The 27,983-nt window shown below is 36.4% G+C and overlaps 1 protein-coding gene across 1 annotated transcript; it reads right to left on the bottom strand.

Moving 5' to 3' along the window:
• Positions 1 to 1,912: 1,912 nt before the first annotated feature.
• Positions 1,913 to 27,650, bottom strand: LOC140166591 (solute carrier family 28 member 3-like). Its single transcript, XM_072190086.1, is given in 13 exon segments — positions 1,913 to 4,346; positions 7,853 to 8,033; positions 9,034 to 9,192; positions 9,981 to 10,149; positions 10,491 to 10,747; positions 15,410 to 15,571; positions 17,566 to 17,711; positions 17,714 to 17,756; positions 18,204 to 18,345; positions 19,726 to 19,874; positions 21,546 to 21,680; positions 23,341 to 23,532; positions 27,153 to 27,650. Coding segments are annotated over 13 exon segments (2,013 nt in total). The 5' UTR covers positions 27,324 to 27,650; the 3' UTR covers positions 1,913 to 4,239.
• Positions 27,651 to 27,983: the final 333 nt, after the last annotated feature.

Below are 27,983 nucleotides of genomic sequence, written 5' to 3'. Positions count from 1 at the left end.
ATTGTATCGCACGTACGATAGAGGATGTATATCGCAAATACATTACACATGCAATTGCAGTCGTTTTCAGACCTCCTTGAACCGAGGACAGCCCCCCCCCCCCATTTCAGAGTGGTCCACAGTTTAAATGTGAAAAACAAGTGTGTCCTATAGCTTTGCTGGCAAACACCTATACACACCCCCAGAGACACCATATAGCTAAACAAGATAACTAACAGAAATACATGTAAACTTTCTATGCCAAATCTGCACATTGCAACCAAATTGATATATAATATTTAATAAAATGTATCACATTTAATTCACACAGAAGGCTAAAAAAGTTAGTAAAACCAACACCATTTTTCTGACCTTTTGAGTATATGAAAAATATTAAAATAATATCAATAATTTTTGATGTTTATCTATGCACAATACTGAATGAGCTGCCACATTGGGACCCTCAGCAGCAAGAACAACAAAAGCAACAAAAAAATCATTTTGTGAATATCTCTCCTTTTAAACCAAAATTCCTGCATTGATGTTGTGAGCAAAATATAATGATCATATGAAAGACATGGCAAAATGTTTGTGCACCATATAGCAGTTAATATATTTATGTCTTGAGGGAAGGGAAGAAAATATTTCTAAATAAAAATTCCTTTAAAAAAGGAATGGGGCGCCCAATGTGAGCGGGATGTGTCTGTGTTAGAGAGAGGCAGGTCATCAGATCATATGCAGACAAAGAGAGGGAGAGAGGGAGGGGGAGGGAGAGAGAGATAGAGAGAGGAAAAATCTAAAGTGAGAGAGTAAATAAGAAATGTGTGGTGGATAGTCACATCTCCTTGGTAGTCAACATTTTAAAGATTTGTTTGAAGTTAACAGTAAATTATACTATTTTTGATCTAACTCTAAACAATAATTTTGGATGAAATATTCAACTGTCAGTTCTCAATACCAAGAACTTTTGAATATCACCTGTCAGACTATAGACCTTTTTCTCAGACGTCACCAACCAATCGATATTGGGGTCTAGCATTCGAATCATCAGCACCCAAATGCAAATACCGCGCCAGCGCGCGTGATCAACTTTGCACCACGCTAGGTGTCCTGCGCCGAATTGCCAGCTCGCAGTACGCGTTTAGTTCGCCACGGTGTAAAAAGTAAACACAATTGTGAAACAAAACAAAGATTGGATTTTAAATAGCATCGCGTTTTTTCCGTATCTTTTGTGTTTTATGGCATCAAATCAAACTGGAACAAAGGTAACTAGTATACAGTTCCTGTTTAAACAATTATTTTATGGAAGCTAAAGTGAAATATGACAAAACAGAGGAGAAAATACGCAGTATTTGGTGTTTTTACACCGTGGACATGTGAGAAACGCACATGTTGTTTGTTTACATCTCAGACCCCAATATTGATACTAAGCAGTGGCGGGGCCATGAATTTTTTTAGGGGATGGAGCAAGTGAATTTTTTTTTTGTTTTTTAATCAACAAATTTTGCACCAAATTACTGCAAAAGTGGAAATTTTTTCATTTTGAGTTTTTACTTTGGGGGAAACAGGGGTTTCAAAAGTTCTGACCGGGGACATTTGCCCCAATCCCCACCACCCATGGCGCCACCACTGAATACTAGGTCACTATATATTAATGCTAAATAGCAACAAAATACAGCTATTTAGAATTTTTGATTATATAGTACTAGTAATTTAGTCCCAATTTTGGTAACACTATGTTCAAATAAACTGAGGCTACAGTGCAAACCGAGTCTAGATGTTGCTATAACTTTAAAGAACTTAACATTGTATAGCACACTCGTAAACAAAACACACACAAATAGAGCTGCACTTTTGCACTGATCTGCCATCTTGCGACCAAAACATGATTCTCAGTGAAAATGCATGCGCATATTTTTTGGCACTTTTCCCCGGCACTTTTCTTACACCCATTAACGCAATGTGCCAGAATGGTTGTACAAAGCACTCATGGCATTTAAAGCATTAAAGTGAGAGGCATGAGCAACACAACATACACTTTGGGTTATTCCAGTTGAAATCCATACACCCCTATGGAAGATATAGCCTTAATCTTCCACATGGGGGGTGTAGATTCCAAATGGAGTCACTCATTCAGGTAACCCATTTGGAATTCACACTCCCTGTGTGGAAGATTAAGGTCCTGTTTTCCATAGAGGGTATATGGAACAGCCCTTTTGCAAGTAGAAATTAGTCCTTCAAGATCGACCTCAGCTATGGGGGAGGCTGGCTCAGCTTAGCAAGTGAGGCTCAGCTTGCTAGTTTATGACCTCAGCCAAGAGTCATTATTGAAGGATAAGTAGAACCTTGTTTTGCAATAAACATGCAAATTGGCCTCAACCTCAAAAAAATTTTTAATCAGACAACTATAAAATAATAAAAATGAGTTGCATATATGTACAATCATCAATATTTTGCATGAATGAACACTATTTTTGGTCATAAATTATTAATACCCATGTCTTTTTACATAATTTATGCTAATATCAGCACATGCTGGTGCTATGCATTAGATGTTTTCTCATAGTTAAAAACATCAATTGGTTTCCTATTTATACAATAAAAAAAGATAGAAACAACACCATATTGAACTACTTGTGAATTTGCGCTTAACCCCTTGAGCACTATCTGTCGATCTAACATTGCCTCTGATTGGTCAATTACATGATATCTTTATTTTAATCACCAATCAAAATGAGCTTTGCAAATAATTCCCCCCAATTTTTTTGTGTGGTGAAATTATTCTAACAATGTTGCTGATTGGTCAAATTGATAATGAAAACTTCTTTTTGACCAATAGGCAAGTAGTTCTCATGGGGTAAACAGTATCAAATCATTGGATATCAAACAACATCCTACATCTGAATTGAGATCAACAATTCTGACAAGACAGGACATATTTTGCTTGATGAATACATTCAAATCCTCCTCACATCATTCCCTATGTTTTAGATAGACATTGAAATTGAAGGAATTGTTGAATTTAATACAATTATACATCCTAATATCAGTGCTGGTACCAGGAAAGAAATGTGTGGGAGTTGGGGACAAAGTGCTTTTTTGAGGGTACCAAAAATCAGAAAAATAGTGGATTATCTGTGATTTTTTATTGAGGGTGGGGGTTGGAAGGCAAAACCGCTGTTGGGGGATACCCCCATCCCGGCACCTACACTGACAACCATTAACCAGGCTTCATCAGCCTATTATATGATAAAAATTTGAATAAATATGAATTTGAGTTTACTCTTAGGAAACCATCGGAACAGCACCCTAAATCTGAATTGAGATATTTGTCAATTCTGACAAGATTGGGCCTATTTTTGTAAGCTGAAAATACATGGACAACTTTCACATAGCACTCCTTATGTCTTAGCGAGACATTAAAAATTATGTTGTTAAATTGAATACAGATGCCAATATCAGTGGTAGAGTCAGGAAAAAGCAGTGACAAAGTCACTTTTTTGGGTGGGGGAAATGTGACTATTTCCTGAAATAGTGGATTATTGAGGAGGTGGAAGGCAAACCCCATGTTTTGGGAAAAAATGCCCCCATTTCTGTGGCACCAATACTGCCAAACATTTAACAGGCTTCATCATACTTATAATGATAAAAATATCCAGAAACAGCACCATGAAGAAATATTTGTGAATTTGAGTTTACTTTTAGGAAGCTCTTCAAACAGCACCCTACACCTGAATTGAGATATTTGGTCAATTCTGACAACACTGGGCTCGTTTGTTTGATAAAAACACATGCAGAACATTCACATCTCTTAACTAGACATTGGAAATTCTAGTGTTTAATTGAAAGTATAATGCAATTGCCCATCCAAACATTAGCGGCAGTGCCAGGAAAAAGTTTGTACCTCCAAGAAAGTACACCCACCCAAATTGAACCCATTTTCAAACTTGAGGCCCACATTTTTGGCCATATTTATGTTGTTGTTTTTTTAAATCTGGTTCCATTTTGGGGTATTTTTTGAAAAATTGAACCCCTTTCCCGAGGCTTACCACTGATGATATACATTATCTAATATTCCAATATTCTTACTCTATGAACATTATTAAAGTAGTTCCAAATGTTGCATTACGTTGTTGGACAGGAAAAACCTCATATGTGTCATTTGCCCCTGAACATGTTTAAAGCAAAACCTCCTATGTAACCTGTTACCAGTTTTACTTTAAACAGGAGGTTTTTCCTGTCCAACGATTTAGTTGGTGTCTAAGATAAAGTAGTTGCAATTGTTGCCTGAAGTGAAGTAGTTAGAAGTGTTGCATTTGTTGGTGACACAGTTGCAGCCACCTCATCCAATGGAACATACAGGATACCTGCATTGCAAATCAGAACGAAAATGTAATACATTAATGGTCAAAGTAGGATACCTCTTTTCCCACACCCATACTCACAACAACCTATAAATGCAAAATGTCACAGAATAGCCCATATCAAAAAAATAAGGTAGCGGATGCCTATCCGGTGCTGATCCGCAAGGTATCCGATACCTTGTGGATGTCATTTTTAAAGACATCCGATGGCACCCGCTAGCGGATTAGTTTTCGGATGCCTCAAAGTCAGAGTTGGGAGCTAGTAGGTATCCGGTGCCTTAACAAGTTATCCAAAAAGGCACCCGCTAACTTAGTCAATAAAAGGGAGGCATCCGAAAGGGCACCCGCTAACTTAATTTAGTCAAGAAAAAGGAGGCATCCGAAAGGTATCCACTAACTTAGTCAATAAAAGGAGGCATCCAAAAGGTATCCACTAAGGTCACATGATCACCAACTGCCATTTCAAATTTGCTGTTGGATTCATGCAACAAACTGTTCTCTTGATGGTGGTGTTTTGGTCTCCTCACACAAATCATTCATTCTTTATGGAGAATTTTATACTACAGATGACTACAATGACTATATATATATATGCACATGTAGATGCACAGGTAAATTAAAGATTTGCAGAGTTGCATTTCAAGCAGTAAATGTTATAAGCTTATCAACTGCATGTACATAATGTGTGCACAGGCTGCTGAATTTTGCAGTATGCACTTGCAAGTATCCAAAATTAGTTTTCTGTGATAACCTTGCTTCTAAGCCACTGCAAATTGGATTCATATCATTGGCAATTACTGGTACGTGTCTAAAAGGTTGTAGATCGGAGGTATAATGGTACAATGCATAAAGTATAGCATGTGGTGTACCGGGGAGGGGGTACATCAAAAAATTTGGTGGGTATGCTCCCCGAATTTTGAGGTGGTGGGTCTTTGGGAGCTGACAGCGTACCGGTAAAAGGGGGTCTTTCGGAGGAATGAGCAATTTTTGGGTCTTTTAGAGCTGAAATTATCAAAATCAAGGGTCTTTCGAGCTTTATTTTGGTCAAATATAGGGGTCTTTCGAGCTTAAACCCAAAAAGGGGGTCTTTCCGGGAGCATACCTGTATGGTCATTTGTGTTGAGTGCCCCCCGGTGGTGTACCTCTGGGCCCGGTTGGAACTTATAGGAATCTGAAACCTTGTTTTAATAACAAAATTGTCCAGGCCTAATTGGATTTTAGTTTTGCATTTTACTTTGTGTTATCATATGTCATTATGTACAATTTATGCTTGGGACTCAAAATAATTTAGTGTTCAGGAATTCATTGTGTTTTACAGATTTTGTGTTAAAGTAAATTCCAATTAAAAACTGCACCGCGATAATAAAGCTCACATGTTCGCCGGTTTGTTGTATCCATGTTATACTCAATCAATGTATTGCCTCATTTACATGAACTTCCACAAGAATGTTGCGTGAGGGGCTGTGCAATAATTATGAGCCCTGGGGAGGGTAAAATTGTGGGGGCCAAGAAATTTTTGGCGAGCCGAAAGGGGGGGACAAGCAATTTTTTACCATCCGGGACGGGGGAAAAGCGATTTTTGGCACACATTCATGGGGCACCTTTTAAAGAAAATGCTCTAAAAAGGCTTAGGAAAACACTTAACAGTACAGAAACGCTTAAATATGCAAATTTTCCTGCTCGCAGCGCTCGCAACATGTATCTAGACCATTTAAGTTTGTAAATTGGGATCCAAACAATTTGGCATGCAGGGGGACTGAATTTTTAGTGGACCGAGAGGGGGGCAAGCGATTTTTGGCGAGCCGTTCGGAAATTTAACCCCCCGGGGGGGCTCATAATTATTGCACAGCCCTAAATATATGCCGACCAAGTGCGGTTTGTTGAAAACCATTGATGCCAATTGAAATGTGCCAAATGACATCGGGTACTTATCCGGTGGTCTCCAAAAAAGCCATCAGATAGTTATCCGGTAAGCGTACACGAACGGTTCTCAAACGTTTTCCACAAAAGGCACCCGAAAGGCACCCGGTACTTATCCCATTAATATTCACAATACCATGGAGGCACCCGATAGGCACCCGGTACTTATCCGGTACTTACCAGATGGCTATTCACAATACCATGTAGGCACCCGATACTTATCTGGTACTTACCCGATGGCTATCACAAGTGACCAGATACCATGGAGGCATCCACTAAAAGGTATCGGGTGCTTACCCGGTATCTACCTAATTTGCATGTCATTTTAGCCGGTGCTTACCCGGTGAGTAGCGGATAGGTATCCGCAAAGTTCGATATGGGAGGTCAAATGTATTAACTCCTTTTGAACACCTCGGATGTGGAAAAACTCCTTTGTTATTTCCGTAACACCAAAATTAGAGGAAAAGTAAAAATTGTGTCATTATTCCCCATATAGAAAAAATTTCATAACCAGAATTTTTAGAACATCCGACGCCTCTGACGTTTCGAGTTGTCCGAGGTGTTCACTGACAAGAATAAAACCCTAAATTTGACAATATTCTTCTTTAAAAAAGTGACATGATATGCTCCATGGAGGTCAAAGGAGGCGTTTTTGAAAATTGAGTCACTATAATTATTAACTTATACCAACATCAGGCTACCATAACAAAAACACCAAAGGTCTAGAATACTTGGTTCTAAAGTTCAGAAGTTTTGTATTTTCTTATGTAATTTATTGTGGTTTTAACTCCATATTTTTGCCTTTATCTAAAATTCAAACTTGATGCATTTGGCCCTCATGGACCAGATTGTGTCACAAATATACAGTTACAAAGAAACAACTTTACAACTGCACAGAGGGACAGAGCCCAAATTTCCCATTTCTTGTTTCACACTTTTGCGCCTATGGTGATTGTACAATGTACATATCCCAAAATTTCTTCTTCTTCTTGCTTATTAGTGCAGGCCTCATATGTATTATCGCACTGTGTACAGACAAGCTGTACTTATTTTTTTACTCTGGAACGTAGAACAGATGAGTGAATTTTTTAAATAGAGTCAAAGTACTCTTTTCGAATAGCCTGTGACGTTCTTTAACGTGCACACTGCATTATTGTCAGAAATACATGTATACGGGACCGACAGCTTAAAGTGCCCTCCGAATCACTAAGCAAGTAGTGTAAAGTGCCTTGCTCAAGAAGGAATAGCAAGAGTATTGCATGATTTGCTGCAAGTTCTTTGAGAGTGAACATTGGCTATTTGTTTGTATAATTATTATCTAGTCCATTAACACATAAGTACAAAGTAAATCTGTGGCATCTGGGGTCGATGCTTTGCGAACAGGCACTGCGTGTTAAAAATCATGACGCATACAGTGTGTGGTATGCTCAGCAAGTATAAATTGCGCAGCAGTTGGCATGCCAAAGAAGCATTTACACATGCATTGCAGAGAAATAATTACTCTCATACCTCCAGTTTCCGAGGTCTACTTACTTTGTACTTCTGAGTTGACAGACTATAGTTATCCCATTCTTGTCTAATGCCCTTACCTGCAATACATGCCGTCATGAAGCACGCAACTGTTCCTGCTATAAGCGCCCTCACTGCAACATTTGCCAAGTCGCCTTTCCTGTCTGGTGCCAATGGTCCTAGACCACCAAGTTGAATACCAATCGATCCAATGTTTGCAAATCCACAGCATGCATATGTGGCAATCACTTCTGAACGTTTCTATAAATAAAAAAAGGAAGAAATGCAAATAATAAGTTTTCCATTTATTATTTCTTACACAATATTTAAAGAACACAATACAGATGTCTACAGAGCACATACCACCTCACAACAAAAAGTCCCAAATTCAATGCGAAATATGGAAAATCCCAACTGATCAAGGTAGTGCTCGAACCACAAGCATGCTTTAGTGATTACTTGAGGGTGCAAGTTCAGAGCTCACAGAATGGCTTGCCCAGCTGCCCAGAACAACAAAAATTTGATGCTGCGCACAGACCGACATGCCTGCCGGGCAATTGGATTTAAAATGACAGATATGTATTGTTATGGTATGTACTGCTAACCATATCTCCATCACAGACAGCCTGTAAGCAATAAACTATATTGGCCAATCAGAAAGCAGTATTGTAATAAAGCTCTCTCTTGAAATCCATCATGGCGTATACAAGTCTACTTAATATAACATGGTGGCAGCGGTGGGATACCTTGAATCAATAGTCTGCATGATAAGCCTTGTCTGGTGACTACAATAGCGACTATTTGTAAATTTGTAAGGTTTGTGCTGCAAAATTGGAAATGAGCAGGGCAATTAAAATATAAGCCAGGCAAATTGATTTATATGAGGACATGCTGTGTGGAGGCCTGTGCAAGTTGTATTCTCTATTGAAATCAATTTCTTTTTTTTTTTTGCCTCTGAAGAATCATGACCCAAGAAGCGTGCAATGGAAGTTACAAAAATCAAAATTTGCTGTAATCTGTTGTCAATGGGGCATTGAAAAACATGTAAAAATACATGGTTTTTTCCTCAATTTGAGGCCTTTATAGCAACAACTGGATACAAAAATATCCCTAATCACTTCCAAATCGATTTCAATGAATGAGTTTGAGTAGTTTTCTGATTAATGTTTACAGTCTGGCCTTTTCACAAGCCATTTCTGGCTATATGTCAATTCAAGGGCCTATTTTTTCATAATTGTGAAATGCAACTTTTTTAACTTACTGATATTATTCCTTGATCGATCATTGCTGATAATCTGATGTATGCGACAAACTCGTTAATGAATGTCTTGGTTCCTATTAATTCTGCTACTTCTCTGCAGTCTTCCCATTCTGTTCCCATCATAAATGCAACTGGCATGAATACGTATGAACATATCAACTGAAAAAAAAAAAATCATATCAAATTGTAGAATTTATCATACAAAATTGCAATATATGCACAAAACCGTATAGACGTACATTTTGCTAGTCACAGTATACCATATATTCTCTAATAAACGCCCACAGGTGTGAATTTTTCAAGAGGGGGGGCATTTATTGGAGGTCATTTTTACAATAATTCCCTGAAAAATTGTCAGGTAAGCTTAAGCTACCAATGCCAATGTAAGTTTACTTAAACAAGATATTATTATACGATATACGGGAAGCATCTTTATCAGACATCCATATAAAAGAGGTCCAACTGTAGTGATACATGAATGTATTCCCTTAATTGTGACCGGCACTGACGAAACCCGCCATAAGTTGCACTCAGCGATTTTGAGATACGGCGAGTCATAGTTGGGAAAGGGGTGAAAAACCTTTGAGATTTTGTTTTTCAGTTTTTATTATTTTTTTATTCACTTGAACCTACCATTGAAAACAAAATATTATTTTAATTCTAAAGCACCCAAATCTAGCATTTTCTGAGCCAAACCAAGTCCTTAAAAATGTCATTTTACAACTTTAAAGCCATTTTTCTTGCATTTACGTTTGCATTTTGTTATGTGTTGCTTTACCCCTTCCTGTTGAGAGACCGTAGAATGAGGATCAAATGTCCCAGAAACATAATTTTGTTATCAAATGAAAGCCGCAGACCTATACAAAATGATGACATCAAAAACTCAATTTCCAAAATTAGTGACTTATGTCTGGTTTTGTGGGAGCAGGTCACAATTATGCACTTACTTCAAAGCTAAGACCCTCAATCCCAACAAGTCCTCCAAAGTATCCAAGGAGTCCATTAAATAATGCTAGCAGACCCAGGAATGCAATAAGATTGCCAGCAATGTTGAGAACCAATGGAATAGCGGTAGAAGCACCATTGGAAGCAGCCTCTATTACATTTCTTTCTGATCTGTAAATGAGACAATATAGTTATAAAATGTAAAATAAAGAATAAAGGATGGATTCCAGGGCTCAAATTTCAGGGAGGCCATCAAAGCCATTGACTGCCCTTTTTCAGTTTTGGCCTTGGTGCCCCAGATCTTTGCCAACTTCAAGGCATTCTTCCGTAAATTTCAGAATATAAAAGACTTTGAAATTGAAACCTTCCATTTTAGGTGTCTTAATAGATGAAAACCTCACCTGGAAATGTCATATTGACTGCGTTTCCAAAACTTTGTCGAGAAATATTGGTATCATCTCCCCCTCGACCATGAGCTACTTTATATAGAAATAAAAATACTATACTCTTACCCTTTTGGTAGCTTCATCTGTTCACCAGTGACTACTTGGGACTCTTCTGTCTCTGGATAAAACAGTTTAGCTATTGCCAATGCAGCAGGTGCTGACATGACTGAAGCCGTCAGTAAATGGGATGGACTGATACCAAATGACACAAATGCTCCAAACACACCACCTGCGATAGTTGCAAAGCCGCCGGTCATGATAGCATGAAGCTCTGATTTGGTCATCTTGTGCAGGTAAGGTTTGATCAATAGTGGAGCCTCAGTCTGTAGCAAAAAAAAAAGCAAAAACAACAAAAATTTAAATACTGTTTCCTCTATTGTTCAACAAAATATGTGACACATCTGGTCCATGGATGCCAAAGGAAGCATTTGTGAAAATTGAGTCACCAAAATTACCTTATACAAACATCAGGCTATCATATGCTGAAAACACCAAAGGTCTGGCATACTAGGTTCTAATGTTCTGAACTTTTGTGATGTCTATTTTCTTATGTATTTTATTGTTTTTGCTCCATATTTTGCCTTTATCTCAATTTCAAATTTGCCGCTTTTGGCTTCCATGCATGGACCTGACCATGTCACATATACAGGGTGTCCCAGAATGATTTATACCGAGAAAGATGGAATTTTTTACATATGGAAAACTTTGGTGCATCTGCTCACGCCACTTTCAAAAGGTCTTTTTAACACAGGAAATTCTAGTAAAATGTCGACTTTTCTACCTATCTTCAACCACTACAGGAAAACGAAAAATGTTCTTAAATATCTTCGCTCGGTATTAAAAACTTTGATACATCTACTTTCAAATAATATAAATTATAAATGCATTGAGTTTTGGGAAAAGGTGGGACTTTTTACTTAGAAAGTTGTACGTTTTTCAATTTTTAATGGGAAATGAGACATTTTTCTTTCTATTTCAAGTTTTTTGAGCAAATTATTTGATAAATAATTTCAGAACATTTCACTGGAACATGCTAACATTTTTCTTCGCACTGGAATAAACACTTGAGAGAGTATTATTTCAGCTGATATAAAATTCATGTTTATTAGTGGATAGCAAATGGTGGCACTTTTTGATCCAAAATAAATAATAAATATCACCAAAACTCATATTTTCGATGTGCACAGGGATTCCTAACAATGGAAATCAATCGGCCATAACGAGTGAACAATGGGGAGCACAATGGGTTTTTCCATGCTTGCCTAATATAAGGTCATGTAGTAAAAAAATGTTGCTCTTCATGCTATCACTTTTATGCTCATATTGTGGCCAAACTTTTTCATATGGTATGAACGGCATTTTTATTGGTCATATTGTTTTGCTTTTTAAGTTTCATATATTTAGCTTTCTCAGATTTTTAGATTTTAAAATTGGACGTTTCTAGTAGAAGTTAGAGAGGATTGCGTAAAAATGGTGAATTCAAAGTTTTGACAAAGCAACCTATTTTGAAAATCTGTAAAATTACTAACCGTTCAGCACAAAGTTATTTGGAAAATGTTATGCAGCATATTTGTTGTATCCTGTTCTTACTTCTACTAAATAGTCGATGTCTATCGTTTATTAATGATGTTACGAAGCAATCTGTGTATGGAATAAAGGATTTGCTACGCTTGAGTGACCTTAAACTATTCTTTCTTTGACGGTAGTTTTGAAGCCAATTATTGCGGTGTGATGAGTTTCATCATTTGAAATGCCGGCAGAGATGGATTTTTCATAAAAGTATAGAGGAGGTTCGTCCTTAGTGTCACAGCATGCATTTATGTCCACAGTATATTGGCAAATCCACAGCTACATGATGAAGAAGATTAAAATTTACTACGGAGGATGCTTGAGGAAGTTATATCCTCTGTAATAGTGACATTTTTGGGTAAAAATTGGGGTAAAAATCACATAAAAAGTATGTTTTTCAACCTAAATATCTGATGTCACATTGAAATGTTTCACTTAATCCCATATCAAGAATTATTTATCATTATAAGCTCTACATCTGTGCCAAATTTGGTGTATTTTCTATAAAAGAATGTAGGATTTCTCCAATATATTGCACAGTGCGACTGGACGATGGTGATAAAGGATGTGTTATGATGCCTTTGCACTGTAAATTACACACATGCCGTTTTCGTCCATTTTCAGTAATAGCAATGTCACACGAAAACGAATCAAGCTATTTCCATGAAAGTCACAGAATAAGTAGGAGACATGCGTGGCATTGTTATGCACTTATTAAGATTAGATACACTGTTGACTATATATTTTTGATATTTTGTTCAAACACGGTATAAATCATTCTGGGACACCTTGTATGGGGCTGAGTGGCTAAAATATACCACAAAATGAAATGTTCCAGGACATATATATCATCGGGTTAGGCCAGATCGGGTGAGTTCTCTTCAAGTTAAAACGGAGTGCTTTCTTTCGGTGCGTGTTGGGATCAGGGAAAACATAAAATGTATATCTATATATAAAATAAATAATACTTAAGCCTATAGGTAAGATATACAATATACATTTACAAAGTAGCTGAATTATGCACCCTCTCGTGTCGAGTATTGCCAAAAATACCCCACAACAGCGGTGTTGTGTTCACTAATTTCTTTATTCACAGTTAAATTTCACTTCAGGTGAGTGCAAGTGCATGTGGATAGTCTCAGGTGGTATTATAAATCCATAATCATTATGAATATTTGTGATTGCATACATGTAGGTCATTCTTAGTTTTCATTGAACATTGATCGGATTCGATTTGAAACTTCGGATTGAAGCAGGTTTGTTCCAAATTTTTCAGGATATGTCGGGTTGGGTTGATATTAGGCTACAAAAAAATTGCTTGATTGGCGTAAGCCGACCGACTCTAAAATTAGGCCCGACCCTAGAGTTAAAAAAAAAAAAAATTTGCAAAAAAAAAAATTAATTAAATAATTAAATTTTAAAAAAAGGAAGAAAAAAAGTTCCAAGGCCTTTATCAAACGCAATTTACAGCTTTAAAAGCTAAAAAAATCCCGACCTACCTACCCCAATTTTTTGTTTTATGTTACGCCAATCAAACAATTTTCTTTTTGTAGCCTTAGGGGGAACAGGTTGAAATTTCATGACAAAATAAGAAAAGTGACTGTTGCCCCATCCCTACCATGCTACCCTAACACACTCCTACTGACACCCACCCACCCCTACCTAACACATCCAAAATATCCTACCCATCAACAGCCCAAAATATCTACCTCAACCCCAAACTCTACCCACCCCTAACCTCACCCTACTCCACCATATCCCTATCACCCAACCTAGTTTGTTTTTCAAAATATCATCAAGTACAATAGTGTCAACAGAAATGGACCAAAATGACATCAGCATGTGTTTGAAGTGGATCAATCTTTGTCCAAGACTCTTATTAAGACCTCAGATAGCAACAGTATTTTTTGTGGGACCGGAGAGCACATCAGACATATCAAATTGCATTCTGAATACAAGAAATGTCCTTCTGCTATCAAATAATTTAGATTTTTTTAAATTTGCGATATAATACAAATTTTATGGTAAATTATTAAAAGTTGATATTTTCTATATTTTATATTTAACAGTCCTCCAAGTTAGCATGATAAATCTAATGATATGTACTTGAAGTGTATGTAGCTGGAATGAAAAGCCAACCATCAATTGAAAATTTTGATCTTTGTAGGTAAGGGTTTTTCAAAAAATGACCCTAAAATATCACCAAAAGCTTAAAAATTAGGCAAAAATTTGATAGTTTTGTAAACATATTTTGAAAATGTTCTGCAAAATGTTTTCAAAAGTTTTCAGTCAAAATCAATCAATTTTGCCCCAAAACGGCTAATTTTACATGATTTTAACCAAAAGAAACAAAACACAAAATCTGGATTGGTTGTGTAAAACAACTTAAGGTGTTTTTTGTTGCCCCTGGCTAGGGCTTTAAGGGAACAAATACCAAATGTTAACCTGTTTGCTTTTTTCTAGAGGACCATTTTGGTGGGAAAATGTTTTTTTCATGTTAAAAATGGGACCCCAAATTTTCATCTATCCTCCCAGGCCCAGGTTAGCTCTTGGCGGCCATGATATTACAAGCAATATTGTAGCATTCACTGAGGATGATGACATCAATTTTTCTCAAAATTCTCAAAATTCTGATTTTAACATGATTGTAATGTAACTTTCATGAACTATCATAAGGCAACAGAAACAAATTGATCCTTATTATTTATGAAATCAATTAATTTATTATTGTTAATTGTGATAAAACAGTAAATTGTGCGTGTAGTGATATAAATTTAGCGCTAATTCTGATTAATTAGTTGATAGTTCATTAATAACAAGCATTGAAGTAGCATCTACGGTCAATCCAAAGATTAAACACATTTTTTTCTGGTGCCTTTTAACATACCCTGCAGAAATAAAGGCGATGCTACATTTGTGACAAAATCTTAACAATATGTCCCATCGTTTAATTCAAATTATCTAAATATTTTTCAAACTTTTGTATGTCTGTACATACATGACATTACTCATTAAGCTGGTCGACCTCATAACGAACTGAAACACACACTGGTGAAATTAGCGTGGAATTAAATAGCGATATTCTTTATTTGACCCAATTTGTTCGGCTAAAAATTTAAAGGGTATCAGAAAGTGAAAACTAACTTGTGGAAAAAGTAGAAAGGAAAAGTTACAATATTGCTTGAGTTAAACCAAATTTTTCCCATCCATCCACTAGGATCCACAACATGCTCATCTATCAGGGCCCCATTCCTTTAACCCAATACATTTGTACATTCATTGAATGACCTTTGAAAATTTGGGTACAAAAACTCATACTCTGCAACTTGAAGTCAAATTTTGAACTATGATTGTTTTATTGAGGTTATTGAACTACGCCATTGGGATGAGGCCATTGTGATCCATAGTGATCTCACCTGTCCAATAAATATATTTCCAGCAGCATTCAAAGATTCTCCCGCCGATGTCTTCATAGTATTCCGCATCAACCATGCCAGCCTAACGATGACGAACTGCATGGCCCCAATATAATATAGAACGGATACCACACTGCTGAAGTAGATCACGATTGGAAGTACCTGTTGAGCAGAATATTGGGAGACATTAGAATAGTAATGATTATTGGTAGCTATTATGAAGACATTATAGTCGTATAATGTTACATGCACCGCTGTGTGACTACTCTGACTTATACTGAACCACTTTTACAAATCTACCATCAAACATGCTGATCTGTCAGATGCAGTTACCTAAAAACTGATTTTTTTTTTTGCTTTGTTTTTATTGTCAAGCAAATCATCACCAAACAGCTGCAATTATTTTGGCCTATAAAGATTGCACCATAGCATTGTTCACAATTATATTAGGCCTAAAAAAGTTTGTACCCAGCTAACACAAAACGTTTTAGCGAAAACCGTTTATGTAAGGTATAAAACATTTGAACAACATTCAGAAAATATTTTTGAAAACTTTCTAACATAATTTTATAAAGCATTCTAACATAATTTTATAAAAAGTTGACAGAATATATTGCAAAAATGTTTGCATCAAAATATTTGCAAATAATATTGTGACATTTTTGAAATGTTATTGTAGTGTTTTTTTATATAAAATGTTTTCATGTCTATTATAGAATTTGACATTTAAATGTTATTAAATCGTTTTAAAATGTGTTTGCTGGGTATTGCCTTCTAAAGCTCTTAAGTTAGGGTTGGTTGGTCGATTTACTTTTTATAAATATTTTGCCACACAAAAAATACGATTGTAAGCAAATAATTGTGCAGTATAAATGACAAATACACAAAAAATATAATTTTATACCAAATTCTGAAAATTTGAATATAAAAAAAACCAATTCTTATTTTTCAGATTTTTGGAATTGGAAAAGGGCAATACAAAATTGATTTAGGCTTTAGGATAGACAAAGGGAGCTAATCTGGTTCTCTAAGTCAGACTACCATAACAGCCTAGACATGAACTCAGGTATGTCATTTATATCCAAGGGTGGTACTTATAGAAATTACTGTCAGTCATGAATTGACAGTGTAGGCCGGAAGAGACCTTTTTTATCACATTTTTGCTGACTTTCATAAATACCTTGGGAGACTTGAGGAACCTAGTGACAAATCCATATCATCAAGCACATTAATAATACCCATCTTTCAAGGAGGGGAGTATCCAGGGGGAAGTTGCCCCCCTCCATAACCAAAGGCCAAATAAGTTTACTCTCTAAAATTTAGAGAGTGGAAAAAGGAGTGGAAATTCACTCTTTTACATTTAGTAAATGTAAAAGAGTGAATTTCCACTCTTTCAAGGAGTTGACAAAGGACAAGCAGTTTTGAGTGGAAAACACTCTAAAATGATAGAAAGTACATTTACTTTAGGCAATATTCACTCTTTTGAGAGTATACAGACTACTTTATTCAATCCTTTTAGAGTGAAATTTTTCCACGCAAAGAGGGGTTGTCCTCCATTTCACTCTCTCACTCTTTTTTCCACTCTTTCCACTCGGTGTACATTTTGAGAGTATTTTGTGAGGGTTGCAAGTGAAAAAACCCATTTGTGAGAATATTCAGCAAAAAAATTATGTCCTTTATACTTTATTTGTCAAAATATTTTGGGAAAAGATCCACTTTGGGGGGAAAAAGTCCACTTTTTTCAATATCCATCCCACCAAATAAATCCTGGCTACGCCCCAGCATCTTTCAATTAATTATTTTGTTACTTCTTTGCGTGTGATAAAACCAGTTTTTAAAACTTTGTACCAAAGTTTCCTTCCTTTAGTTTGCAACTTGGGCAAAACAATATTGTTTTAATGTGACAAAACAAACAAAACCCCATTCTATGGGTAGGCAGACTGATTTTTCAAATACTTTTTTGTTAACAGAAACCTTGAAAATCTGAAATATTTTTGCAAACACAATTCAATAGTTTCTTAATTTGTTGCCACTTGCCAATCCTAGGTAAACATAAAATATAGCCATAGTCTAGGGCCTATACCATTTTATTTCAAAATCATTTTTTTAAAACAAATTTTAAGAACATTTATGTAAATACTTTTTTTCAATCTTACCTTAAATGCAAAGTAATGGTTGGTAAACAAATCCCCAAAAACAAATGATGCTCCTGCATCAGTGTAGTTCAGGAATGTGTTAACAAGATTACCCAGGAAGTCAAAAACCTCAAAACCAGCTTTGGTTCTCAAGATTAGTAAACCAAAATGAATTGTAATGCCATTCCCCATAACACTGGTCTCCATTGTACCTGTAAATGCATAGAACGTGAACAAAGAAAACATATTGAATATATCGTTCTGAATTTAGCAGATGACGAATAAATCGGAAGCATTTTAAGCAAATTGAGTTATTGTATGCTTGTGATTATGTTTCAGGTGATCTTTCATTTGTAAAAATTAAAAATTAAAAAAAGAAGATTTTGGAAAGATCTTCCACAGGGGAGTATGTTTTACAAATGTAATTGGTCAGAGTTAGTCATTTTGAAACCCATACTCCCCTTGTATTATGGCTTTATTTATATCTTCCACAACTGGAGTAAGTATTTCAAATGAAAGTTACCCAATTGTGTATTCTATTCAAAGTTGATACTCCCTCTGTGGAAGACTTTAGCTAAATATTCCACAGGGGTAGTGTGGAATATAAATCGAATAGCCCATCCTATACTAACTCCTGCATTGAACTAGAATAAACTTACATTTCTTGGACTCTTTGAAAAACAGAATGTAAGAAAAACCAGAAGTATAAGTCCTGCTGCAGAGATGAGTTGATTGGGATTATCTTTGGTGAGGAATGCCAGGGCTATGATGATGAGGATGATTAGACCGATGTAAAATGGCCTGCAAGATAAATAAAAATATTGAAATAATAAATATCAGTCAAATACATGTACATCGAGTGGAATCTTCAAGAACAATTGACCCTCTGCACGGTCATCTCAAAACGAGGTTCTACCCACAAAGTTTGCGTTGTGTGTGTGTGTATGCCTGTCAAACGTGTGCTTTAATTACCACATACATTTGTACGCTTTGCAAAAGCCTTCTGGCATGTTGCTCGAAAAGCGCGAGAAATAAAAATGCACTTTTTGCACATGTATTTGTAGGGAAAACCTCGTTCTGGTAGCAAGATGGCGGATCCGTGCAAAGGGTGAACAGTACCTCAGCAGAGCTAGAAGTAACACTGAAATTAGGCTTAAAGAATGAAGTTCTCTTGGTTAAGAGACATTGTCAAGATGTAAGTCTTACGAAATGGCATTTCCTGAAAGACGTAAAAGTTTGGTAAAATTGGCCTACTTGGGCCAGCTTGGCGTAGACCGGGGATGGGGGTAGCGCAAGCCATTAATCCTCTCCTATTATGGGTCGTTGTCAAGTTCCTACGGGAAGATCATTTAAAACAAACAAACATACAAAAAATATCAATGAAGTCCTGATACAACTACTTTTGTTAACAGTGGCAGTGCCACGGGTGGTTGACATTCAGAGATCTCCCCCAGTTCGGAGATCTTCCCTCAGTTTCCCCAAATAAAAACAAAATAAACTTTAAATTTTCGATGCAATTTTGATGAAATTTCATAATTTTTGGCCACCCCTGAAATGCATTTTTCCCCATGCCTTCCTCAGAATGTGTTTCTTATATAATAACAGAGATGTCAACAAGTCACATTGTGCAAGTCAAGTCCAAGTCACAAGTCCTTTTGTCCAAGTCCCAAGTAAGTCAAGTCATTTTGAAAAAGTTGCAAGTCAAGTCAAGTCACAAGTCATCAAATCACAAGTCAAGTCGCAAGTAAGTCACAACTTGTCACAAGTCACTACAAGTCTATTCACCAGTTTTGTGTTTGCTGGGACAGGACTCCGAGTTTTCAACCGACATACTTTTACTTCCCACGCCAAGCCCGTGTCGCTGATTGAGGGCACTATATATTTATGTATTTATTTATTTCCAGTTCAGGTTATGCCGGACACGAGGCCCGCCAGCGGATAATTCATTAATGAAATTGTAGGCCTATTAATATTCATAAATTCTATCCATAAATTTCAATTTACAGGAAAGTAACCTCAGACTTGCGTTGGTAACAAGTCAATTTTTTCAAGTCCAAGTCCAAGTCGTTTTGTCTAAGTCACAAGTAAGTCAAGTCACAAGTCCCAAAAATAGTGACTTGAGTCAGACTCGAGTCCAAGTCACACGACTCAAGTCTACATCTCTGTATAATAATGTCTTACCATCTCAGTATCTTCCACTTCTCATCAACCTTCTTGCTGGCTGGTGTTATTGCTTTCTCCTCAATTGGTTCTCCAAATTTATCCCAAAATTTAGAAACGATGACACAGAAGAGTACAAGCGCTGTTATTATTACTAGAATTATAGCTTCCTAATATGAAAACAAGAAAAAATAAAGATAAATAAGTTATATTCAACAATTTATACATCATGACAAAATCTAATCAATTTGAAAATTGAGTTATCATTTGCGCATCTAGTGACCATATGAGTGCTAAAATGTTCTGAAATACATCCTAGCTACAATCTTAGAATTCTATTCCTTTAAATTTTAATTTTGTTATTCTCCCGGAGGTCACTCCAATTGTGGCCTGTACACCATCCGCGATAATCAACTTTTGAAAAGCACCCTAAACAAGGATTTAACCCTTGGCTAAAACAATACCCTAAACAGGGATTTTATTCCTTGCATCAAATTTCATACCCTAAATTTCATTTCCGCGTATTAGCAATTGCAATTTTGCTACCCTTTTTCCCAATATTTCATGTTTTTGACACCCTAAACGTGTTACGCGCGTATCGTGCTTACCCACGAAACACTACCCTTTTTACGCGTTTTCATTATCGCGGATGGTGTACAGGCCACATTGGGAGTGACCCCCCCCCCGGGTTATTCTTTATTCAAAATGTTGAAATAATATTAGTAATAACTGATGGGAAGGGTTGATGTCCATTTTAAGTTGAAATAACAAGGGAAAGTGAAAGAAACCCCACTGGTTATTTTGGCCATTTAACATGCAGTTCTATGGGAGGACATATTATCATAATTTTTAAATTATGATAATCTCGCATGTCGAACTTTGCTCTGTTGACCTACAAAGACAACAAATTTGGCCGATTCCATTTAGGTGCAAGTTGGGACATGTGTAAACATTACAAATATGCAAAAAAATCACGTTTGAAAAAATTAACCAATTTCATATAATAAGATCATACATTATGGCTTTAAAGGCCTTATTGAAAATGGTCCCCCTTCTAGCCCCGTACAATGTTGGCATGCCCAATATGCTCATCTTCAATGGTCAATCTTCTCCCAACACTTCTATGTTTTTGTTTATTATGGTAAACAAGCAATATTTTTTATGCCTAACGATGGCGATAAATTTAGCCCGATGGAGGCCGGGGATGGAGGTGGCTAGAGCAGATATCTTACACTTCCCACAATGCATTTCTCCCATTTCAATTTTCTGTACTGATTTGCTATCTAGTGCAACATGGGTCGATAGTGATGAAATTTACTTCAGTGAACACAACAGAGCACATCCAGATCTTTAAAAATATGTTTATTTCTTGACTAGCAACCCATGTTTAGCCAGTCTATTCTCAAAATGAAAACAAAGGGAACTTACACAAAGTAATAGAGTGTCATTTGATGTAATGAGGTGATGCATCATGTTGCAAAGGATTCTGGGAAGGGTAAGATACCTTCTCTGGAGGTAGGCATATTCACCAATCAGCTTCCAGCAATGTTTAAATAGACCCTTATTTTCTAATTTCCACTTCAAGGAGTGAGGTTATGACACTAGAGTTGGGGTAAAACAAACGAACACAAACTAACACCCCACCAGACCACAGACACAATTATGCTCATCAGGCCACAGTTCTTTAACCCTAATATATTTGTACATTCATTGAAAGACCTTTGAAAATTTGGGTACAAAAACTCATACTCTGCAACTTGAGGTCAAATTGTACACTATGATTGTTCAATTGAGGTTATTGTACTATGCCATTTGGATGTGGTCCATAGTGACAGACTCACCTGGAAATCATACCAGCAGGCGTAGATGAAATATATAATATAACCTATCAGCAGTACGATGTAAAAAACCAGCCAGATGATCTTCTTGTGATCAGTGTAAAACTCCTCCACCCCATCTGTTATTTGGTCTGTTTTCTGTTGATATATAAAAATAATGATCATATTGTCAATTAAACCCAATGGGCAATTCCATTTAAAATCCACTCTCCCCTGTGGAAGATTTTGGAAATATCTTCCACAGGGGGCATGAATTTCAATGGAATGAACACATAGCAGCTCCATTTGAATTTCATACACCCTCTGGGAAAGATTCAACTTGAATCTTCTGCAGAGGGAGGGTAAGTTTCAAATGGAGCTGCTATCAGAATTCATTCCATTTAAATTCATACTCCCCTGTGGAAGATATTTCGAAATCGTCCACAGGGGAGAGTGGATTTAAATGGAATAGCCCAATTGGCATGGAGTAAGCAACAAATTCAAAATTGTGCAGCCGTCTTATTGTCAAGAAAAAGGAAGCATGAGCATATTACACCAATCCTCATCGAGCTTCACTGGCTGCCCATTGAATTACATATCCAATTTTAACTTGCTGTTTTGGCTTTTCGTCACTTCAGTGGCAATTTACCACCATACCCATCATCTGTGCTTTGTACTTATCAAACTTCCTGCTCCTTTCTATCATCCCCTGAAAAATTACTCAAAACTCTTCAGATTAACCTCAGATTCATAGAATTATTTTGTTTGTTTGTCATTTTCATGTTTTGCACGCTTTGAGTTCCTCAGGAGATTTTGCGACTTATAAGAACCATTCATTATTATTAAAGACTTGTAAATCTAATACAATTTTTTTTTTCAATTTTAAACATGGTATGCTTTAACCCAAGACCATATTACAAAGGTTTATTTGCCCTTTCGTTTTACACACTGGCCTCTCTGGAAAATGTAAGCATTAATTTAAATGTATAAACCTATGGCACATGGTCAACATGCATGAAATGTGCAGTTTCAAAACCTTGTATGTAACATACAAGGTTTTGTAATAGCAAAACTTTCCTGCATTCTGATTGGCTGATCCAAGTAAAAAATTAATACAATTTTCATAATGACTGCAGCAATAAAATGAATACAAAATGTCATTTTCCAAAAAAGTTTTGACAGAACAGCGACAAAGCTTGTATCACATCCAATTTTTACTTTTTAGAGACAAGACTAAGCTATACTTTTATTTAGGGGGAAGATCTTGTATCTAGGTGCATTATTAATACCCGGTATTAATAATGCACCTAGATTATAATGATTATAAGCAATAAAATGCATTTGGAAAAAAATGCTCATTGTTTCGTTTTGTCATGGTAGGGCAGATGACTACATAAACGTTTATACATCTATGTATCTGTTACAGAATCTGTTCCCCCCCTTCACCCATTTAATACCGTAAAAATAAAATCTTTTTAAAATAAAATCCACCAACCAACCCAACTATTTCCCACCCACCTTTACACTCGCCTACCCACCCCTCCACCCACCAACCAACCCAACTATTCCACCACCCACCCCTACACTCACCCTCTCACCCACCAACAAACCCAACTACTCGATCCCACCCACCCTTATACTCACCCACCTACCCCTCCACCCACCAACCATCCCAACTATTCCCCACCCACCCCTTCACTCACTCACTCACTCACTCCGTCTCCCTCACTCACTCCCTCCCTCCCTCCCTCACCCACCCACCCACCCACTCACTCACTCACCCACACACCCATCCGTTCATAAGAAAGTCATAACTTACCTCCCATAACTGGTCCGCTTTAGTCTGCTTCCCATCTCCTTTTATTGTTTTCTCATAGGAAGGCGGTGGCGCTTCCACATCTATCTTATCTGGATCCGCACTCTTCTTCTCATTGGTATCCGCATCAAATGCTGCGTTAACATGGCCACTATTCTCCCCATGCCCAACATGCATCTCAATTCCATTGTGATCCTGTAAGATATGAACCTTAGACTTATTCCGATCCATGATGACACAAAAAAGTTGCAATCCAATTTTTTTCTTCTGTATCAATGGCAATTAATTATTACACTTCAAGACTCAAAGTTTCAGGTAGCAGCAGCAAGTTGGCATTTAACTTGGCATCCACTTTTCATCAACATTTTGGCAAAAAGGTTTCAAAATTTGAGTTTCTTCTAAACCTGACTTAGATTTTCAGGAAAAAAATAAAGATGAGTTGAATTAAGACACCAGGTCCAATAAACATATAATTCATTGGTGTTACCAATATTCCAGTCCAACCACTGACTTGTTTCTAAAGCCTAATGATTCAAAATCGGATGCCTCTAGTTAAGAGTGCACTAAATGGTCCCATTGGTGCACCCAGCATGAATGAGTCTGGGGCAAATCAGAGCTGAAACCAAGAGGCTACTACATAAACTTTTCAACCCAAACTTTCTACATTAAACTTTCCTAATAATAAAAATATGCAAATGTCTTTTTTATCTTCTGCAACTAACCTCATTTCATTTTTGTTGTTGAAATTTTGGGATTAGACCTTAAATAGTATACTCTCATTCTCAGAGTGTGCTTAAAATTTTATATAATCACATGTGTACATAAAACACAGAACTGTGACCCCTGTGTGAAACATTATATCATAAACTCATCTCCAAAATCAACTAAGTTATATCGATTTCTGAGATGGAGAATAAGAGGTCATTGAACTGTACATCCGACTATGAGGTCTAGTAACCAGATCCACATGCACAAACCACTTTCCGCTTGGAATCCAATTTCTGATTGGAAATCAGTTCTTATGGTTGGTTCACAAATTAGTGGAGTGAGGATACGCCAAATTGGCCAAAGGCAGGGGGCTGTTTTAATTGGCGTTTTATCGTGTACTACATAAAAACTAATATCTAAAAAGCCACGACCAATTGCAATGATTGGCATACAAGAGACCCTACTGGTTGTGGTATTTGGTTGGTTTTATGGTTTTAATCAATTATTTCATCTCAGTTTTTAGTAGATAGCAAAAGTTCATGAACTTCACTTTTCAAAAGTTCATAATTATAGGCCTATTCAGTAAGCATAAAATGAATGATATAATTATATTTTCCCAATGAAGTGAGAGCTTATTAAAATGGGAAGAATCTGGTTTTTATTTCATTTTCCAATCTTAAACAAATATTGAATAACAAATACAAAAAAAAAGTTAGAAAGACATACCACATAGCTGACACACAAGTAGACAGAAAGGAAGAAAGGAAAGAACACTAAGATAGAATAAAAGAAAAGGGGGAAAAAAGAAAGAATGAGAGAAACAACAAAGGAATGGAATAATGAACAAACAGAAAAGGATAATACAAAAGAATGGAAAAAAAGAAAAGACACAAAAAAGAAGACAGAACAAATTAAAGAAAATAAAAATTCACACCTCTGTTAATCTTGAAGACCACTGATAATTATTATAAGGCCTAAACAAATTGTTTGATTGGCGTAACCCGACCGACTCCAAAAATAGGCCCGACCCTAGACTTTTTTTTTTTCTTATTTTTTGCAAAGTTCAAAGTTACGCAATTTACAGCTTAAAATGTGTGTAAAAGAAATAAAAAATTGCCGACCAAGCTACCCTATTTTTTTTATGTAAAGCCAATCAAACAATTTTTTTAGGCCTTAGTGCATTTTGATCCCCATGCACATACATGTAACATGCATGCTTCTTTTGCAACTGATGTATTGTTTTAGTATTGTGACAAAATTGCATTTCCCAAATATCTATCAGAAATTACTGAAAAGTGGAAATTTTTACACTATATTTATTTTCACAGTGACTTTTCACATTTCAAACACCTGCAGTGAAAATAACAATGCACACAATATATTCTTTTTGTGTATAGGTCAATATATAAGGAAGCTTAGAATGGCAAATTTATAAACAAGGGAAACAGTTCAAAATAGGCAAAGTGTGAACAAATTGCAGGCACGAAATGTCCACTTGTAAATACATTCAAATGAGGACCTCATTGATTCTGCATTTGATTTAATCTAACCATGTAAGTAAGAGACATGGAAGCTGGTCGATCCAACACCTATTGAATTATTTACGTAACATTCTATAGAGGGTCCGTATCAAGCTATTGTGATAACAATGTAGTCAGCGTGTCTTTGATGTGAATCATACTTGCCGCCTTTATTGCCAGTTCGTTTTGTCACAGGTTTATTATTATGAGCAAAAATCGTGTTTTTTCTTGATTATGTTTCAAGTATGTTGTTTATATTCGCAAAAAAGTGACAGGGATGTTAGATTTGTAATCCATAATTACAGAAATCCAATCAAAATATCGAGTTCAACCCTATACTTACAGATTTTCTTAAATTTCAAAATATTGGAAATCATGCATTTACCTCTAAACCGCTAATTAGCTGTAAAATTTGATATGCGCACTTGGCACATGCGTTACATTATAAAATTAATCCGCATCTATTTGTGTGCCCGGGCTGCCGAAATTGCTGTTGACCAGAATGTTCCAGGGTCGGATATTATTTTTACATTCTGCGTAAAATAAATTGTATTTCATTTCATTTTCTGTTTTAAAACTGCTATCTGAGAGTCTAGCATATAATATACATTTAATCGGTAGGTTTTTACATAATTACATACCTTTAATACAATAGTATAAATTAAACTGATAGCATTCTGATCATTACGTAGGGATTTTATAAAATCAGTTTGTGTTCATAAAACTAGTCATGCACTGCGGTAATATAACACAGCCCATTGTCAGGGCTTAGTACACGACTTCGTACTGCTATTGATTTTTAAGCGGGAACTTTGATTTTAGACATGGTACACGTTGACCATGCGTTGACTCAATTGTTCCCCTTCCACCTGTACTTGTTTTGTTCAGTATCGCGGCAAGTATGATACTCACTTTGATGTAGTATTTGACCAGCTTCCATGTCTCTTACTTCCATGATCTAACTGAGAACACACACCTAATTTTAATCAACACACCCGGACCTACCCCCCCACACACACACACAAATACTCTTGATAGTGTGCATATGATAGCATGCATGCACTTAATTCACTTGGTCATTCACATGAAGTCACCTTTGATATGTGTTCATGTGGTTGTCTCACAGGACCCGGGCAAAGGACATAAATAATTTGAACTCAAAATGAAACAATCCTACCTTGAATCACATAATAAAATTGAAAAATGAATCATCTGACTAATTTTCATCAATTTGCATGTTAACTCATGCATGCAATTAGCTATTCTTTGTGTCATTTGGACTTTAGATGACACTGACCTGTAATGACTGGTACGTGTGTCACTTTTTGTTGCTACAGGGAACCAAACTCAACACTCATACAATGCCTGTCATCTGATGTGTAATCATGGTAATATAATAGTGGGCAAAATGAATTACGTCCAGGCTAGGCTAAAAAAATTCACAAAAGGTCCACTTTTTTTTGAGGAAAACATTGAAATAAGCCTTTTTTGAAGGAAAAATGCACTTTTAGCTCCCCACATCGACTCTCCGCCAAATAATCCTGGCTACAGGCCTGTTTGCTCCTCTCTCCACTATGTCAAACTTACATGATAGGGATAGTCTCTGTCACCATGAGTAGAGGAATGTTCACTACGGAATGTTCCATAGGGATAATACTGTGAGTCCCTTTCTCTGTCACTATAGACAGAGGATTGTTCACTAGGTTCAGAATGTCCTGTTAAACAGAATATAGTCTGATGCCTCACAGATTCTTCCATAATTGGTTGGAATATTTACTGATATCTTTGACAAAAAACCCGTAACAAGTCAACTTATTGAAAGCAGCAATGGTAATACTGATTGATTTTCATAAATTATTGCACATGAAAAATTGGAAGCGCTATCGATCAAGTTTTGTTAAAGCCACGGTGTTAAAGAGCCACGTTGAATCCAGATGAGATGATGACTCTAAGTGTAAGCGTCCACATACAGCCGAGTAAAAAAGTATTATCCAAAATTATCAAAATTAAATATCAAGTCCAGTACAGCCTTGAAGAGAAGAACGCACCAATTTTGTCACTACCGGTGACAGTATTGCAGTTGCAATAATTTATTAATTGTACTATGCGATGAACGACCATGGCAAACAAAGCTTAATTGCACTTGTCAAAATATGCACACATATTACAGGTCTACCAAAGCTGCAAAGATGATCTTCTCTAAACCATGATGTCTCCCATTGTCAGTGATAACACTGGTGCATAGTTATGGAGTTATGACTAATGAATGTACATCACCAAATATGTTGCACCTGTAATGGCATAGCTGCATGCTCTGTATATACATGTAAGCATTAAGTTTGTAAAATTATTGTTTTCATCACAGTCACACAATTCAACAAAACAAAGCTCAGTACACATATGAGATCCCACTCCAGA

The sequence above is a fragment of the Amphiura filiformis genome, chromosome 12 (assembly GCF_039555335.1).
Source record: "Amphiura filiformis chromosome 12, Afil_fr2py, whole genome shotgun sequence".
Taxonomy (NCBI): Eukaryota; Metazoa; Echinodermata; class Ophiuroidea; order Amphilepidida; family Amphiuridae; genus Amphiura; species Amphiura filiformis.
This window is presented reverse-complemented; position numbering and strand designations above follow the sequence as displayed.